This window comes from Eupeodes corollae, chromosome 3 (assembly GCF_945859685.1).
Source record: "Eupeodes corollae chromosome 3, idEupCoro1.1, whole genome shotgun sequence".
Classification (NCBI taxonomy): domain Eukaryota; kingdom Metazoa; phylum Arthropoda; class Insecta; order Diptera; family Syrphidae; genus Eupeodes; species Eupeodes corollae.
Window position 1 is genome coordinate 32648500 of NC_079149.1, and position 17080 is coordinate 32665579.

At 31.7% G+C, this 17080-nt stretch overlaps 1 protein-coding gene and 1 long non-coding RNA gene across 3 annotated transcripts in view; one reads left to right on the forward strand and one right to left on the reverse strand.

The window, feature by feature from the left end:
* LOC129952066 (sodium channel protein 60E) overlaps nucleotides 1-17080 on the reverse strand; it is a 362037-nt gene that overhangs the window by 18339 nt on the left and 326618 nt on the right. For both annotated transcript variants that reach the window (XM_056064492.1, XM_056064491.1), the window contains exons 4-19: nucleotides 11656-11864; nucleotides 10510-10730; nucleotides 10338-10444; nucleotides 10180-10262; nucleotides 7043-7134; nucleotides 6855-6982; nucleotides 6649-6783; nucleotides 6372-6578; nucleotides 6144-6294; nucleotides 5760-6065; nucleotides 5441-5529; nucleotides 1547-1672; nucleotides 1316-1486; nucleotides 1056-1249; nucleotides 880-982; nucleotides 399-527 (exon numbers count right to left, since the gene is read on the reverse strand). In XM_056064492.1, coding sequence (XP_055920467.1) covers nucleotides 399-527; nucleotides 880-982; nucleotides 1056-1249; nucleotides 1316-1486; nucleotides 1547-1672; nucleotides 5441-5529; nucleotides 5760-6065; nucleotides 6144-6294; nucleotides 6372-6578; nucleotides 6649-6783; nucleotides 6855-6982; nucleotides 7043-7134; nucleotides 10180-10262; nucleotides 10338-10444; nucleotides 10510-10730; nucleotides 11656-11864 — 2451 coding nt within the window. The remainder of the gene's footprint in view (nucleotides 1-398; nucleotides 528-879; nucleotides 983-1055; nucleotides 1250-1315; nucleotides 1487-1546; nucleotides 1673-5440; nucleotides 5530-5759; nucleotides 6066-6143; nucleotides 6295-6371; nucleotides 6579-6648; nucleotides 6784-6854; nucleotides 6983-7042; nucleotides 7135-10179; nucleotides 10263-10337; nucleotides 10445-10509; nucleotides 10731-11655; nucleotides 11865-17080) is intronic.
* Nucleotides 15984-16704, forward strand: LOC129952069 (uncharacterized). Its single transcript, XR_008782266.1, has 3 exons — nucleotides 15984-16129; nucleotides 16410-16494; nucleotides 16565-16704. It is a non-coding gene; the product is annotated as an uncharacterized LOC129952069 (long non-coding RNA).

Genomic DNA, 17080 nt, shown 5'->3' on the forward strand with positions numbered 1-17080 from the left:
TTATTTAGAAAGATTTTTTAATAGTGGTGTTTAGTTTAGAGATTTAAAAGAGTTTTTTTTAAATATTGTCCCAAGATACAAAGTTAGAGGTTTGTTTTTAGTTAAGATTTTTTTTGTTTTAATTTGAAAACTAAAATGTTAATTGAAAAAAAAAAGTAATTTTAATAAAAGTGCGACTGCCACACTCACACCGAACTTCTATTTGACAACGAAATCAATTAAACACATTTAGGTAATAATAATAATTTACGCTTAATAATTAACATCCAATTATTTTCCTAATGATTTTTATTTTTTTTTTAATTTTTTTTTTTTGTAAAACAAATAAACACACACTAAGACACCGAACTGAAGAAAATTTTAAATAAAATAATAATGAAGGAAATGTGAAAGTTTACCTCTTTCTTGGATTTTAATTCTTCCGAATTGAAACTGTTGAGCAACAAGGCCAAGAACAAGTTAAGCACCATGAAATTGCCCATCACCAGAGTTGGAAGAAAAATTGCGAAGCACGTTGATGCACCTTGCTGGAATTGTTTTGAAAATAATCATTTAAACAAAATGTATCCAAATTTACACAAAATGAAATAATTATGAAAAATATGATGAAATTAAAATTACATGTATAATTTTTAGATATATTTGCAAAAATAATATTCAATTGCTGTTCAAAAATTGTTGCTTGAAATGAAAAATCACAAAATATATATTTTTATTAAATGTGCAAGCAGTTCATATGAAGTTTAATATTTAAAAGCACAACCAACATCCATATACCTTAATGTTTTTTTTAGTTTTTCTTTTTTTAAATTATTTATTTAAGCGAATTTTTAATTTTAAAAAATGTTCTGAAATTTTTGTATTGATTTTATATTTTACCTCTTCTTCGGCTCTCATGCAATCCCATAAAGGTTCAATCCATTCACCACATAAAATTCGAAAAATCATCATAAATGAATGAAAGAAATCGTTGAAATTCCACCTTTAAAACCACACAAATATACATGAAAATATAGTTTTAAAAATATACGAAAATGTTGTGAGTATATTTTTACCTTGGCACAGGATCTGGATCGAATTTTTCTGGCGTGTAATCCTTCGAAAATAATTGCATTCCAATCACAGCAAATATATAAATGACTATAACTAAAATAAGTGTAAGATTTCCCAGTGCACCGATGGTTGATATAATGATACTCAGAAGAACTTTCATCGTTGTCCATGATTGCGCCAGTTTTAATACTCGCAGCTAGTAAAGGAATCAAGTTATTGTTACATCACAATTTTCAACAAATTATTTAAAAAAAAAACTTACCAATCTCAGTCCCCGGAGCACACTCAAACCATCTACTAGTTCGAAAATAATATCCAGTAGACTGGCTGTTACAATAATTAAATCAAAAATATTCCAACCACAAAGAAAAAACTCTTTCGATAATGCCAACAGCTTAACAATACACTCGAACGTAAATATTGAAGTAAAAACCTAAATGTTTTGAAAGTTTATAAACATTTTCATTTGAATTATTAAAATTTTTGTGTTAACCTTATTTCCTATATCTAATGCTTGTCGAAAGCTCTCACTCATCCCGTGGTGTTCCATGGCAAGAAACATGGTATTCAGTACTATACACAAAGTTATTGCTAATTCAAATAATGGATCTCTAACAATCTGTAAATAAGTTTTAAAAAATAACAAATTAAACAAAAATTGAAAAATATATGTTTGAAAAATTAATATTAAGGCTTCCTGCACACGTTACATTGACTGCGTTCATATCAGACAGGTAGGATATCCGGATACCTTTTTGTTAGTGTTTTATTTGCAAAAGAACAGCTGATAAAACATACGTAGGTGGAATACCAAGAAAGTAATCTAAAGGTATCCAATAATTTCTGGTATGTGTTGGTATTGACAGAACAGCTGATTCAAAATATGGTTGAATTTGAAGTAACCCAAAAGCTGCATTCAATCGCAGACAGATAGGGTATCCGGATACCTTTTTGGTATTCGTGTAAAATAACAGCTGAGATGACAAAAAAGGAATCTAAAGGTATCCAAGAATTTCTGGGGTATGTAGGTATCTGACAGAACAGCTGTTTCAAGACATGGTTGATTTTCAAGAAACTTGAAAATTGATTTCAGCCTTTTGTATTTGTTGGTAACAAAAAGATACAAAATGTTAGTTGAAGTTGTACATAATAGACGATGAAGAAGCTATATGCCTGCGAATTTTAGAAGGTTATCTCTTATTTATTAAATTGTTATGCACCTATCAATTCATCATTGTCCGACGAATCAGTTGAATTATCCATTAAATGTTTTATCTGACAACAATTTTGACTTCGAAGCTTAAATGTTTCTCTGCTTTTTGTGAACAGCTGAAAGGTGTTTTTATTTTTTGACAGCTATATCAAAACAGCTATACAATTCGTTCAGGTATCTAAAAATCCGCCTATCCAAGATACCCTATCCAACACGAGATTGACCGCAGCCAAAGGTTTATTTTAAATTTGTCTGTTTTTTTGGTTAAAAATCCGGGGAATTATTAAAATTTTCCATTGGATATTTTGGCCCTCGAAATCTAAATGTTTGTCTGCTTTTTATAAACACCTGGGGAGTCATTCCAATTTCCGAAACGATAATCGTCAAAACGATTATTATTAACGATATCATCAATAATTTTGCTTCACGTAACTTTATCACTATCGTCTCGTTCAATGGTTTTCAGTATAAGTTCGTTGAGTATATTCCAAATACTTCTATACTATGACTGAAATGTCAAAATGAACTCAACGAAAGATAATGCTTGTTCAATAGCTTGAAAATGTTATTAAACTTGGTTTTTCTCTATGGGAAATTTTGAAAATTTGCAAGAAATGTATTGTTAATAAACATGCCAACTATGCCAACTATTTTGTGATGTTTATTGTTCTTGTTACTTTTTGTGTTTTCATTTGTTGCCGCCTAAGATAAAACTATAAAATCAAAATGTTTGCTCAATGTCTGATATATTTGCAAATCAGCTGCAGTAATAAACCCAATTTTGTCCAAGGGAAGGAAGTGAAGACTCCATTTCATCTACAGGGAACAGCTTCAAAAATATTTTTTGTTTGCAAAACTACTTTGGATTAGAGCTTGTTGCAAGAGCGATACTAATATCGTTGCCTGTCGAATATACCAATGTTTTACCGCCCCAAAGTTTCAATAGTTCCACAAATTTTAATATTGAAGGTATATAAATATATTATGTATGTAGAACGGCAAATTTATTGTTTATAATATCATAAAGTCCTCTTTTGCAATTCCAAAACTGCAATTGTTTTATTTATTCAACAACAATTAAGAGAGATTACTAATGTTTTGTATATAAAAAAATGATTACATATTGGGTTAAAATAGATAGAAGGTCACATTCATCTCTTAATTTTCTTCGTAATCGGATTCATTGTACTTTTATTTTCATTTTGTAACAAAACTAAACTGCACCGAAACATTTTTACTTCAATTTGCTTAGTTAACGCTATCGTTTTGACGATATCACTTTGACAATTATCGTCTTACGTGAAGTGATCGTCAAAACGTTATCGTTTGACGATAATCGTTTTACAGAATGAACCCCCTGAAAGTTGTGTTTATTTTATGCCAGCAATTTCAATTTATGTATCCAACTGGTTCTATTATGTATCTACAAATTACATTATCCAATATAACTTATTCAAAAAGTCATTGAACGCAGCCTTTCAACCCTGACACATTTGAACGCCATTTATACTTATATGGTTATTTAATACCTCGAAAATATAAAAGAAAGTGAATGTACCTATACTGCGAAAAATTTCAAATAGATTCTTTCAGACAAAGTGTTTCCATGTAATCAAACCTTTAAGGTGCCAGTTATCTATCATTGATTCAAGATTTAAGAGTGATTAAGAGAATCAAGTTTGATATATTTGGTATCAAAATGAAGATAATGAGTTGTAGATCTTTTTTTACTCTATTCAATTCAGAACTTTTCATTTAGTTCATTTTAGCTGATTTTTGATTTGCTAGTTATTCTTTAAATGATCAACTCTAACATCAATTACTTAATTTTAGTCAGAAAATATGTCCTGTCAAAGAACTAATGATAGCTATAACTGAGGATTATTCCAATTGGTTGCGTTCAATCACGTGGTGGATATGTAATCTTAGATAGGTGGATTTTTAGATACCTTGTTGAACGATTTGGATAGCTGTATTGAGAAAGCTGTCAAAAAATAAAAACAACTTTTAGTCGTTCACAAAAAGCAGAGGAACATTTGAACTTCGAAGTCAAAATTGTTGTAAGATAAAACATTGCACGGTTAATTCAACTGATTCGTCGGACGATTATGAATTGATAAGTGCATGTACGTACAGCCTCAACTAACATTTTGTTTACCAAAAATACAAAAAGCTGGAATCAGTTTTCAATTTTCTTGAAATTAAAACATGTCTTGAATCAGCTGTTCTGTTAGATACCTACCCCAGAAAATCTTAGATACCTTTGGATTCCTTTTTTGACATCTCAGCTGTTTTTTATCAGCTGCTATTTTACACGTAAAACACTAACATAAATCTATCCGGATACCCTATCTATCTGAGATTGAACGCAGCCATTACAGAATCCGACGTATGAGTTGCAAATATTTTAATATGATAGAAATGTCGATATTGAAACTTGAATATCTCCAAAGCCTAATTATCGGTTTATGTAATCGGTGTTAGTATGTTTTGAGTCATTTTCCTAGTTTTGAAATAAAATATTGCTAAGTAATAAAGAATAGAAATAGAGACGATAAGCTTCTGAAGAAATTTTCAAGGGCTACAAGTTTTACTATAATTTCTGTCGTTTTTTTTTTTTTGAAAAATAGCAATTATTTTGTTGCTTGTCTTGTTGAAAATAAATGTTATTCACATTAACATCAATGTCAATCATAAAAGTTTAGTTCAGTAGTTTTCGAGACGAAAATAGAACCCATCATTGAAGATGATTTCACGATGAGAATTTAGATTATATAGAAAAAACGTTTATGGAATCGATAAACTTGGGTTTTCACCGAAACAGGACTTTAAAAGCAATATTTTCAATTGTACTTTAAAGTTCAACGTTCCGATTCTTGACATCTCTTACTTTTCATATCAGCACAAATTCTGTCGATCAGTATCATTATTGTTGTATCAAGTGTTTTAGTTTTTGAAACGTGCCTGCAACATTTACACCGTCTTTGTTCTGAATTTATATTTCCATTTTTAATAATGGTGTAGTTTTTACTTGTCAAATATCAAAAGATGACAGCTTCAAAAGTGACAGTTGCTTAATAAAGATCTGTTTGAATTCGGTTTCCCAATTACATAATCATAACTATCAAAAATTTGATTTCTACAAAATTATTAAATATTAAAATATATACTTACTTTATATAAACAATTTTGAAATTGCAGCCAACCCTCGTAGTCAACGCAACATTGAACACATCTATCACAATTTCGATCAGGAAGATCATCTTTACATAAGATTAAAGGTACATCAGCATTAAAATGTCAAAAAGAAAGAGAAAAGATAAAAATGCAAAACAAGCAAATTTATATGAGAATATTTTTGTTTTTAAATGGCAAGTTTTAGATGAAGTGATAAAATAAAATTGTTTTAAATAAATATAATTTATTATTTTTTTAAATGTTTATATTTTTATTTTTGAATTTTTATTTTTACGCTAAACTATATACTATGTACCTATAACAACTATTTCCGAGGAAAATTCTTGATGCAAAGCATAAATGTTATGCTTCTTAATGCGTGCAATATTTCCATTGCACTTAATTAAACGAACCTCGCGCGGTGATAAGGCAAGTGTAACCGGAGTTAAATCGGATTGTAACTCCACCGCTGATGTGTTCACCATTTCATTACCTGTGTCCTGTTCCTCATGATCGTCCACCACACCAGAATCATCCAATGAGGATTCTCGATTCACTCCGCCACCTTCGCTGGCATTTGAACTGGCCTGTCGACTGCCAGGTAGTAATTGACCTTTGTAGTCTACATTATGTATTTTTATGTCAATTAAGAATGAGTTAATTTTTATATTATTTTATATAGGACTTGTTTTTCATTCACCTGAGGGGTATAGCATGTTTGGATTCTTGTTCTGCTCATCTTGAAATGAGATACCCCGGGGGCGTTGATTTGGAATATTTAACGCCTGCGGCCGGTCGGTGCTATGTCGAGGACTCGGGCTCGGACTTGGAGTCACCGAACGACTTTGACTCTAAACAGAAAAAAAAGGAAGTTACATTTACAAAACTTACCCCCAACTTTATAGATTTTTTATTTTTTAAAACCTACTTGGCCATTTCCATTTTCATTTGGGGCACCATCTTTGCCCTTCTTTTTCCGACGTGTCTTTTTCTTACTGTATTGTGCCAACAGTACACCCTTGCGTGAGTCAATTTTCTTTTTGTAATTTTTATTTAATTTTTTTACATCTAATATGGACGGGTCGAAGCTAAAAGTTGAATCTTCACGATGATCCAATAAGTCTTTTTTTCGTTCCTTAAATTTTAATTTGTTTTAAAAATATATTTTAAATTCAAAACATTAAAACCATTTAGTAAAAACTAACTTCGTTTGTTATTTCGGCTTCTTCCTCGTAACTTAACGCTACTACGGCTAACATCAAATTAATTAAATAAAATGAGCCAAAAAATACAACCACTGTAAAAAACGATACACTCATGGGTCCTGATGTAGCAAGTACCTTAAATATTCAGAAACAAATTTGTTAAGACTTAATAAAAAGCTTAGATATATATTGTTTTTGTTTCTTACCATGTTATATACGTTCTCCCAATAATCAAGGGTGATCAATTGAAAAGTTGTTAACATGGACCACATAAAATTATCAAAATTTGTGTATCCATGGTTGGGATTTTCACCCACACAAAGGCACGTGTATCCTTTAAAATAAATTTTGAATAAAAGATTTTCAAAAACAAAATTCGAATAAATTTGTATACCTGTTGGGCAGTGCCTGGCTCCAGTGAGATTTCCACAAAGCATTGGCAATTCTTCGAGATCGTAGAGCCAATTCTCTGTATCATTCACCCAACTGAAATTTTTAAATTGTAGTTTGCATTTAATATTTTTAAATATTTGGTAATAGAAAAAGTCTATAAGAAACTAATAACTTCTTAAAAAAATTAGTTAAACTTTAAAAGCATCAAACACATTTTCTTAAATGTGCTATTTATTGTGTGGTTTAAAATGTGTGTCAATTTCTTTAGTATAAAAACCTATAGTTAATTTTTATTTCAATTTCGAAAAAGAAGAACAAGTACATATTCTAAGCCCTTATATACTTAGGTCTACCAGATTTTCGGAACAACTTCTTTGAACATACCAAAGTAGGAATTCTGAAAAGTCTTACATACTTTTTTAAAATATTTGTTTGTATGCCTGGTCAAACAGCGTGGCGGAACGTTGCGTTACCTGTCTTATATATATACAGTTATACGTTGTTGTTCAAGTAAAACGCGATCAACGGGGTGGCCAAATTAAAGTTGCATATTTTTAATAAGAACGCGACGGTCAAACGTCAAAACAGAAAAAAACAATGGGCAGGTTCAGACGACATAAGAGACTTGAAAGTAAGGCAACTTTCTAATATCTGATTGGCCAGCTGCCAAAAAATTAACTTCCAATTAAGGCAATTTTAATGGAAAGTTGACTGAAAAGTTAGTCAAGAAAAATCTCCCTAACTATCAAGTCAAGTCAACTTCTATCAAAATGACAGTTGATAATGTTTTTTTATTCAACTGAAAGGTGAACTATACTACTCTATGATTTATGTATTTGCTGCACAACTTTATTTAATGCTTTCTGTAAAAGGGTTAATTGTCAATTTGGGAAAAAATAACTAATATTTCTTACAATACAAATTACAAATCGTAATGGACTTCTACCTTACCCGAGGAGTGTTTTGTAGACAATAATTTTGTTGGTACTTTTTGTACTATGAACTTATAGTAGAGGTTTGCGAAGTAAAGGTCTGAATTTGAAATTCCTGACACTTGAAAAACTACTAGTTGCCTTGGTCAAAATGCAAATGAAGTCCCTGATGTTGCCTGAACCTGCCCAAATTGTTTGGATTCGCAAAAAGAAAGAGTTGATTTGACTTTCAGAACTGGCTTAATAGATTTCCGAAAGCTGACCTCGTACTGTTTGACGTGTCATAACTCGGAATCCGAAGACAGCGGTGTGTTCTGACCGTCCCACTGGGCCGAGCTCTGTGTGAACAGGCCTTATATGTGACATTCACACATACAAGATTTACATAAAAAGACTGAGTTGATTTATGGAGTAGACTAGTCTCGTCGTGTGAAAGAGGAGAGCTTTGTTCTTTCGTCAACTACTTTGATTTTTGAAAAATATTTGCTCTTTAGAAACATGTGTAGATGGTAGACGATATCAATCGGGTAGCGAAATTGAGGCCAAATTTTGCGGGAAAAAAATGTCTCCAAGAGATTGGAATGGTGTTATACTCGAGGCGTCAAATGTCATTTCAACTGAACTGCAATTTAAGTTGACAACTGGAATGACAAGAATCTCAACCTATTTAAATTTAAGCTCTGGATTTTGCTTGTAAATATAATGGCTGCGTTCAATCTTGTGTTGGATAGGGTATCTTGGATATCCACCTATATACCTTGTTGAACGAGTTGGATAGTTGTATTGAGATAGCTGTCAAAAAATAAAAACATCTTTCAGCTGTTCACAAAAGGCAGATAACCATTTTAAGCTTCGAAGTCAAAAGGAAGAATTTAGATCTCATTTCCTAATGAGCAGAAGTTGCAACTTCAACTAACATTTTTTTTGTTCACCAACAAATACAAAAAGCTGAAATCAAGTTTCAAGTTTCTTGAAATTCAACCATGTGTTATATCAACAATGTGTTCAATCAGCTATTCTGTCAGATACCAATATGACCCAGAAATTCTTGGATACCTTTAGATTCCTTTTTTGACATCTCAGTTGTTTTCTTACTCGTAATACACTAACAAAAAGGTATCCGGATACCCTATCTGTCTGAGATTAAACGTAGCCAATAATTGCTATTCAGTTAACTTAATTTTACGATTATAACATCTTACAATTTTAAAAAAGTCAAAATCCCGAAAAAAACTTTAACTTTAAGCAATTTGCTAAATCCATTTGATATCTGTCATTATCGTTATAAGAGCAGTTGATAGAATAAATAAGGAATAAATAGGTCAGTTTCATTTTGTTTGCTTTGTTTATTTTCACAAATAGTATTTATGAACTATTTAGACATGTTCAGATGCCTGTTGAAAAAAAGGAATTAGCAATTTAATAGATAGTAAACCGAAGGAAAGGTAATTTTAAAGTCTCTAGTAAATTGCTTAATATTTAGAAAATTTACGTTTAGTAATATGTCAAGCCGTTAACAAAAGCTTGTTTACATTTTTTTGCAAATGAGTACAAGATACAAGTGAAACACATCAAATAAATTACTTATAATATATTTTGTGCTTCATCCTATTTCTCAATTGCTTAAGATTTGAATCCTCTAATAAAGTGAATTAAAATCTTGTTAGATGAACAATGTACTCTTTTATGAAGTTATTACGTGTATTGTTAAGCGTAAGGTTTTCTTGTCATGTCTAATGTTTCAGCATCGTGCTGATAATATTTCTATTTATAATTTTTAATATTCTTTATCTTATGCATAGCTATAAAACTACTCCCTAATCTAAGCTAAATTAAAACATACGAATATGTATGCTCTTATCTGTACGTTTTCGTTGTCATAATCATAAGATCATCCAAAAGTTTTAACCAGCTCTTCAATTATTAAGCAACAAAATCATTAAATATTTGTACGTTATTAAACGTGTGTTTTGAGTGTGTTTTTATCATAAACATAAAAATAATTGATTTGACATTTTGCTGTCACTTAAAGAATTTTGCAACATTCAATTTGATGATGACTTTTCAAACAATATAAAGAAATGTTTTAACATTAGGCCCGTTTATGTTTCTAAGACGTTAGAGATGTCCGTATTCTCAGAAATATAAACAAAATTTCTCGCTTTTACTGTCAGAAATGCTTTTTATAAAATAAATTAAAATTTACCTTTTCCATTCTGCACTTGTTAAATTGACCCAGTCGTCTGGAAGATTTTTTACGCATTTATTCCTAAGTTCGCCCATATATACCTTTAAAATTGTATTATGTTTTGTTTAAATTTATATTTAAAACATTTCAATGTAAAAACAAGAATTGAAACTTACCTGTAGGGCAAATAGTGCAAAAACCATTAAACAAAATATCGTTAGTGTCATTACTTCGGCCAATTGTCGAAATGAATGCAACAACGCATTTATAATAGTTTTAAGGCCTAATAACAATTAAACAAAACATTATTATTTAAATAATATTTATTATTTTATATAAAATTCTTACCCGGCATAATGGAAACAGTCTTTAATGCTCTCAGTACACGAAATGTTCTTAAACCGGCTAAATTGCCAACTTCCATTCCGATGGTGGCATAGCCGCTAGTTATTACAATAAAATCCAGCCAATTCCATGGATTCCTTAGGTATGTGTATTTATTAAGTAGGAAGCCTTTAGCAATGATTTTGATAAACATCTCAAGGGAGTAAATAGCGAGGAAGATGTATCTGTATAAATAAATTTTGAATATTTTAAAGTTAACAAATGATTATTTACAACATTTTTAATAAAGTCTTTGGTTCAGTCTTCTAAGTTGAGAAAGTGACTATTTTAAGAGTCTTAAAGCTCAGTTACCCTTTCAATGTCTTTTTTTGGACTGACTTAGGACTTAGGTGTATTGAGTGGGCTGTGGGCTGTGGAACTGACCCTAAATAATTATTGTTGAGAGTTAATTATAAGACTTCTTTGCACTTTAAAACTACACGTAAGTACGCTTTTTAGATCTGTAAGTTCTTTGACAATAGCTGCGGTTGAGCTGACACTATCTTAATGCCTTTCAATACAAAATTTAAGTTTCAAAATCGTATATATATTCATATATTCATTGTCAGATTATTAGATGATTAGATATTGTGTCCATAAATATGAGGATTTGACAATTATATATTCATACATATATGACAGAGGGAAGAATGTCAGCAACTATCAAATGTTTAAACAACGACAAACTTTCGTCTGAAAATGACGTTTCTGAAAATATTGTCAAACAAAATTCTATGTTCACGCGATTTTAAACCTTTTGGGACTATTGTTTTACTGACATATCTGTCAATATTTTAAAATAAGACATTCGTATGTACTTAGCTTAAGGCTGATAAAGTAACTTTAAGGTCGTACTCAAACTAGTTCAAGTCTATAAAGTTCAAGTTTATAAACTGTTTTTAAAAACCTTCTAAATAATTTTGTTTCAAGAGTTAAACATACAGTTTGAAAATCAATTCTAGTTGAAAAACTTGTATCACAAGTTTCCATGAAGCATGTTCTCAATAATAAATTCCTCAGCTTGAAACATTTTTTTCGAAATATAAATTTAAAGATCTGCAGAGATACAAAATAACTTAAATTCATACAATATACACATTTTTAACTTACTCCGCTTCTTCGGATGTTTCTGTTCTGGCTAAAAAAATACAGTTGAAAAGTATTGTAGCCATCACACAGTAATCAAAATATTGATTCGTAGCTATATACACACATATCCGACGAGCAGGACTCCAAGGATGAAACAGGAAAAGGCTCTTAGTTCCGGTGAACCGATGAATGTAGTTTTTCCGAAATCGCTTTGATACCACACAAAAGGTCTGCAAAAAGAAAAAAAGAATACAAATAAAAAAAAAGAATAACAATTGTGAGAAAGGCCGAGAGTTAAATTGCAATTAAATTGCACACATTAAGTTGAAAATAAAAAATAAACTTAATGACAAAATGGAGAAAAATTCCATTTTGGTTTTTATTTTCTGTGATGGTTTTTGTTTTTGTATTTTTTCGGTTAAAAAAGAGGATGTCGTGTTTTATGCAGTGTTTGTTGGAATATTAAGGAGCAAAGTTCAAGTTGGTACTATACAATTCTGTAGGAATATACTCGTTTTCTGAATATTCAAATTATTTTGCATTCAAGAGCCAAAATTGAATTGGTAATGGACATACACAAAGAGCCTATAGATTAAACTTAATGTGATTGTAATGGGCGAGACTTTATTCGTGCGGTGGGATTTTCTCTTTAATTTTTTAGCGTGAAAAATTCATTCGATGTTTTTTAAATGTTTCTCATGACACAACGTTTTTTTGTACATATATTTTAAAATCTGTTACAAATTAAAAACAATATTTAAAAAAATAAAAACTTAAAGGTAATGAATAATGATGCAATATTTTAAACAGCCTGACATTTAATTATTTTGGTTGTACAAATAAACTACTTCCTGACTTCCTGACATTAATTGTAAATGTCAAAGTAAGTGACAGTATAATATAATTTAAAAGGCAATTTGTGATTTTGACTTTAAAAACATGTTTAAAATTTTTTTGATGGCAAAACGACTCCGAGTCATGGGGTTTATTCGATATGCTCTCACTCTTAATTAAATTTCGATCAATGTTAAGATTGCAATTGATTGTTGAACATACCTTGTGCATTATGTAATACTAGATAAATATTATTTCATACAAAACATGAGAGTCAAAAGTTATTATCATGTTTTTCTCTTAAGTTTGAAACTGGTTTGAGTATATACATTTACTTTCACCATAAAAATTGAACCAAGGTTGAACCTTTTAACCATGTTTATTTCAGTACAAAACTAGCCAATTGGTGTGAAAGTATGAATTTAGAACTTCAACTATTGTTGCCAAACTAGCCCTGAATTCAATGAAATATTGTTGTTGAACCACAGATCAAAAACTGCAGCACGATTTTAAAACTGGCACAACAGATGTTCAACCAATGTTCAACTACCAAACTATAACTGTCATTTTATGGTTTTACACTTTGACAGATTACTTTGGAAAGATTCAAAGCATAACAAGGAATTTATTTCTTAAACTCTGTTCTAAAAATTAAAGACCACTTTTACCGTGAAATAAGCGTTGTGTGTTCAGATTGAACTCATTTCTCCTGAAACTCAATGCCCGATGAATGGAACCTCAGTATTGTTTGCCTGATCCGGAAAAAGGAGATTGCAGTTTAGAAACTGCACCAACTATAGATGAATCAGTCTACTTAACATCGCCTACAAAATCTTCTCTGCTGTTATATGTGAACGTCTAAAGCCCATCGTCAACGACCTGATAGGTCCTTATCAATGTAGTCTTAGACCAGCAAAGTCCACAATCGATCAAATATTTACATTACGGCAGATCCTTAATAGAACCTTTCGATGTCAAAAAAGGTTTAAGACAAGGTGATGGACTGTCATGCGATTTTTTTTAACATCATACTTGAAAGAATAGTGCAGAGCTCAGACGTCAACACTAGAGGCACTATCTTTCAAAAGTCTGTCCAATTAGTAGCATATGCTGATGACATTGACATAATCGGAAGAACTCGGCGTGATGCCAATGGGGCTTTTGTGAGTATTGAGGCAGAGGCGGCAAAATGGATTTAACGGTTAATGAGGGCAAAACAAAGTACATGCTGTCGTCAAGAAAGGACATAGAATAAAGACGTCTTGGTCAAAATGTCACCATCGACAAACGTAACTTTGAGGTAGTCAAAGACTTCGTCTACCTAGGCTCCGCTGTAAACGCAGAAAACAACACCAACGCTGAGATCAAACGCAGAATAACTCTTGCTAACCGCTGTTTCTTTTGGTTAAGAAAGCAATTGAGTGGCAATGCCCTCTCTCGAAGGACCAAAGTGTCACTATATAAGACCCTTATCATAACCGTCCTGCTTTACGGTGCAGAAGCATGGAATATGCCAAAAGCGGATGAAAGCACCTTGGGTCATTTCGAGAGAAAAGTTCTTCGTGTGATTTATGGTTCCTTATGCATCGAAGGGGAATTGAAAGAAGACGATCTGTACAGCGACGTACACTTAGCCAGAAGGGTAAAAGTCCAACGACTAAGATGGCTGGGTCACGTAGAGCGCTGGGAAACCAATGCTCTCGGCCGGAAAGTCTTCGAACCCACACCCGCAGGACAGCGCAGTAGAGGAAGACCGCGAATCAGGTGGCGCGCACAAGTGGAAGGCGACCTCAACCAATTTGAAGCGCGAAACTGGAGACATCTAGCTATGACCGAACTAGATGGAGAAGTTTGTTAGGGGAGGCCCTTGTTCACACAGGACTGGTAGCCCCACCATAAGTAAGTAAGTAAACTAAGTTGTTAAACCAATTTTTTTCAGTTGAAGTCTGATATTTATGAAACCGCATCCCTTAACTATTACAAAAATGGTGATTCTTCCACAGCCACATATCGTGCCTTAAGAGGAGATTATAATCTTTACACGCAAGAAATTGGCAAAATTGTGAAGAAATTTGATGAGACTGTGCATCATCGTTTCGCTAGTTCCACTGAAAATATCGCTGCTGTAAGTGAAAGTGTTGACGAAGACCCAAATGTGTCGATTTCTCGTCTTTCTCAGGAATTAGGAATGTCTTACGTCGTGCCGACATTAACTGGCCCTTAAGATCATGCAATTTGACACCGTAATTTGACAATGTGTATCAAAAAGTGGTTAAATATTCCCACTTAAATATAATTTGACTATTTTGCTATGCTTACTCTCTGTTAGGTGGGGTGGAAAATAATAATTCATTTATAACGCTATCTATCGTTTCTAGAACTCAACAACCTTTTTTCTTTATTTTAAGAACATCGTTTAGTAAAAAGTTTGGAAAATGAAACAAAATACAAAAATTAAGTTCCAAAAGCTTCTCCATTTTACCGCTAAACCTGCAGAACGCGACCTGTGCTCGACGACGAGTAAATGACACCAAAGCTAAGTTCGCTACTAGAAGTCTCTTTCTTTCAGGCAAATGATTCTTCATTTTCGTTATTCCTAATGCTATGGGAAATCATTTGCGCCAAAAGAATTGAACCTTGAAATTGTCCACCTCTTTTCTTTGTTTTGACATCATTTAGGTTAATTGTTTAGAGTGTACGAAATATAATGTGGTCTACGCTAATAAACCAGCAATTACTTTCTTTAAAAACAAGTTATGTATATGCTTCTTTAAAAACTCTCAATATGTACCGTGTTTGAAATCTAAAGCAGTTGTTTATTAATAACTATAAGAGTCAAACTTTTGATTCGAGTTTAGTACTATATCATTTTGTATAAAACTTATTTAACTCTTATGAATTGTGAAATTTTACTACATGGATAGGTGCGACGGTTATGCCGGTAATTCTATTAAAAATTTACCACTTTGAGTTTCCTTACGTGAGTTTTCTTTTTTTGTTTATAACATAAAGTTCAGCAATCAACTATTTCCTTTGATTTGCTTTAAAATTTGTAATTTTCATAAATGACTTCTATTCTCAATTACCTTCCCCCAATAAATACCTACAAGACTGCTCAGGTGTCGCTTCGATCGATTCTTTCCATGATAGTACTATATATTTAGTACACAAAGACTTTACTCACAAGGGGTGGATTGCTTTTCAAGCCCTAAAAAACACAGAGACCTAATAGCTACATTTTATCTTATCAATAGCATTATACATGATGTATTTTTTAGCAAAACTCGCTTCGAATTAACTAAAACAAAAGCAATTTACCAATATTTCATCTTATTTGTACATTTTGAATTAATACATATATTCCACGCTACAACTTAGCCCCAAATCGATATTCTACATAACACATTTCCACAAGTGAACACACCCTTTATTTAACTTCTAACCCCTATACTATACACCTGCCATCTACCGGCAAGCACAAAACTACTCATTTTTCATTTTTTCAGCGCATTCGCAGTTGGTAGCCCTTGCAAGAAAATTTTCCACACAGCACAAAATATAGAATGATTTCCGTTCATCTGTCTTTCGTTCTCAAACACTAGAGCAGTAAAGAGTTGCTTCGCAATTCTTTCCTAACTTCAATAAGAAAATGAGAGCTAAGGTGAGAAAATATTAAAACATACAATTCCTGTTAGAAAATTCAATAACTAAGTGTTTGTAAAAGTGAATTCATTCAATTAATTGTCAAATTCATAAATATTAAATAATTTTGCAAGTGTTTAATTAAAAGAAACTGCTTATTAGAGGAAAAGAAAAACTTTCAAACACGTGTCTTCATCGAGTTGAATGATTTCACTTAACTTTTGTCCCAATTCTTTTCTTTCAAAGTGTTTTTTATCATTAAAGATTTAACTAATCTAAAATATATTCTTTATTTGCAGTGGCGTAAGAAGCGTATGCGTAGGTTGAAGCGTAAACGCAGGAAGATGCGTGCAAGGTCTAAATAAACACGGCAATCTACCAATTGTAAGTTCAATCTTTATTACTGTCCAGCGAAGCGCCATTTTTCTAACTCTTGTTTCTTTTATTTTTGCAGGAATATGAATTCCATTCATCCCGATGTACAAAACAAAATTTGCTTCTAGTGTTCTTTTAAAACAGAGTTTTAAAGTTATCTGACTAAAAGATATTTTTTAATAAAATTTGAAAGAATCTTGAAGTGAAAAAGGAGAAAAATTTGTGTATTTATTGATTTTGTGTGAGTTGAGTTGAGGGCGTAGCCCAATAAGTTCCTACGTTGTGAATTTTTCGTCCTTATTTCTCTGTGTGGGCGCCTACAGTGGTGTAGTTTTTTCTTAGCTATAGGAAATTGTATATATACCGGTATTACAAAGTGCCAACGAGGAACGAAGCCGAAAACCACGTTTTTCTTGTTTGGAGTAGTCGTATTGGCATGGTGAGCTTTTTTTGCAGGAAGTGACGTCCATTTTGAAATTTGCTTAAACTTTTCATTCATTTTTGATGCCGGTTGTTTAAATAACAATTTATTGTGAAGGTTAATATAAAAGATGCAAAGATATTTGTGAAGTTCTAACAAACAAAATTTATAATA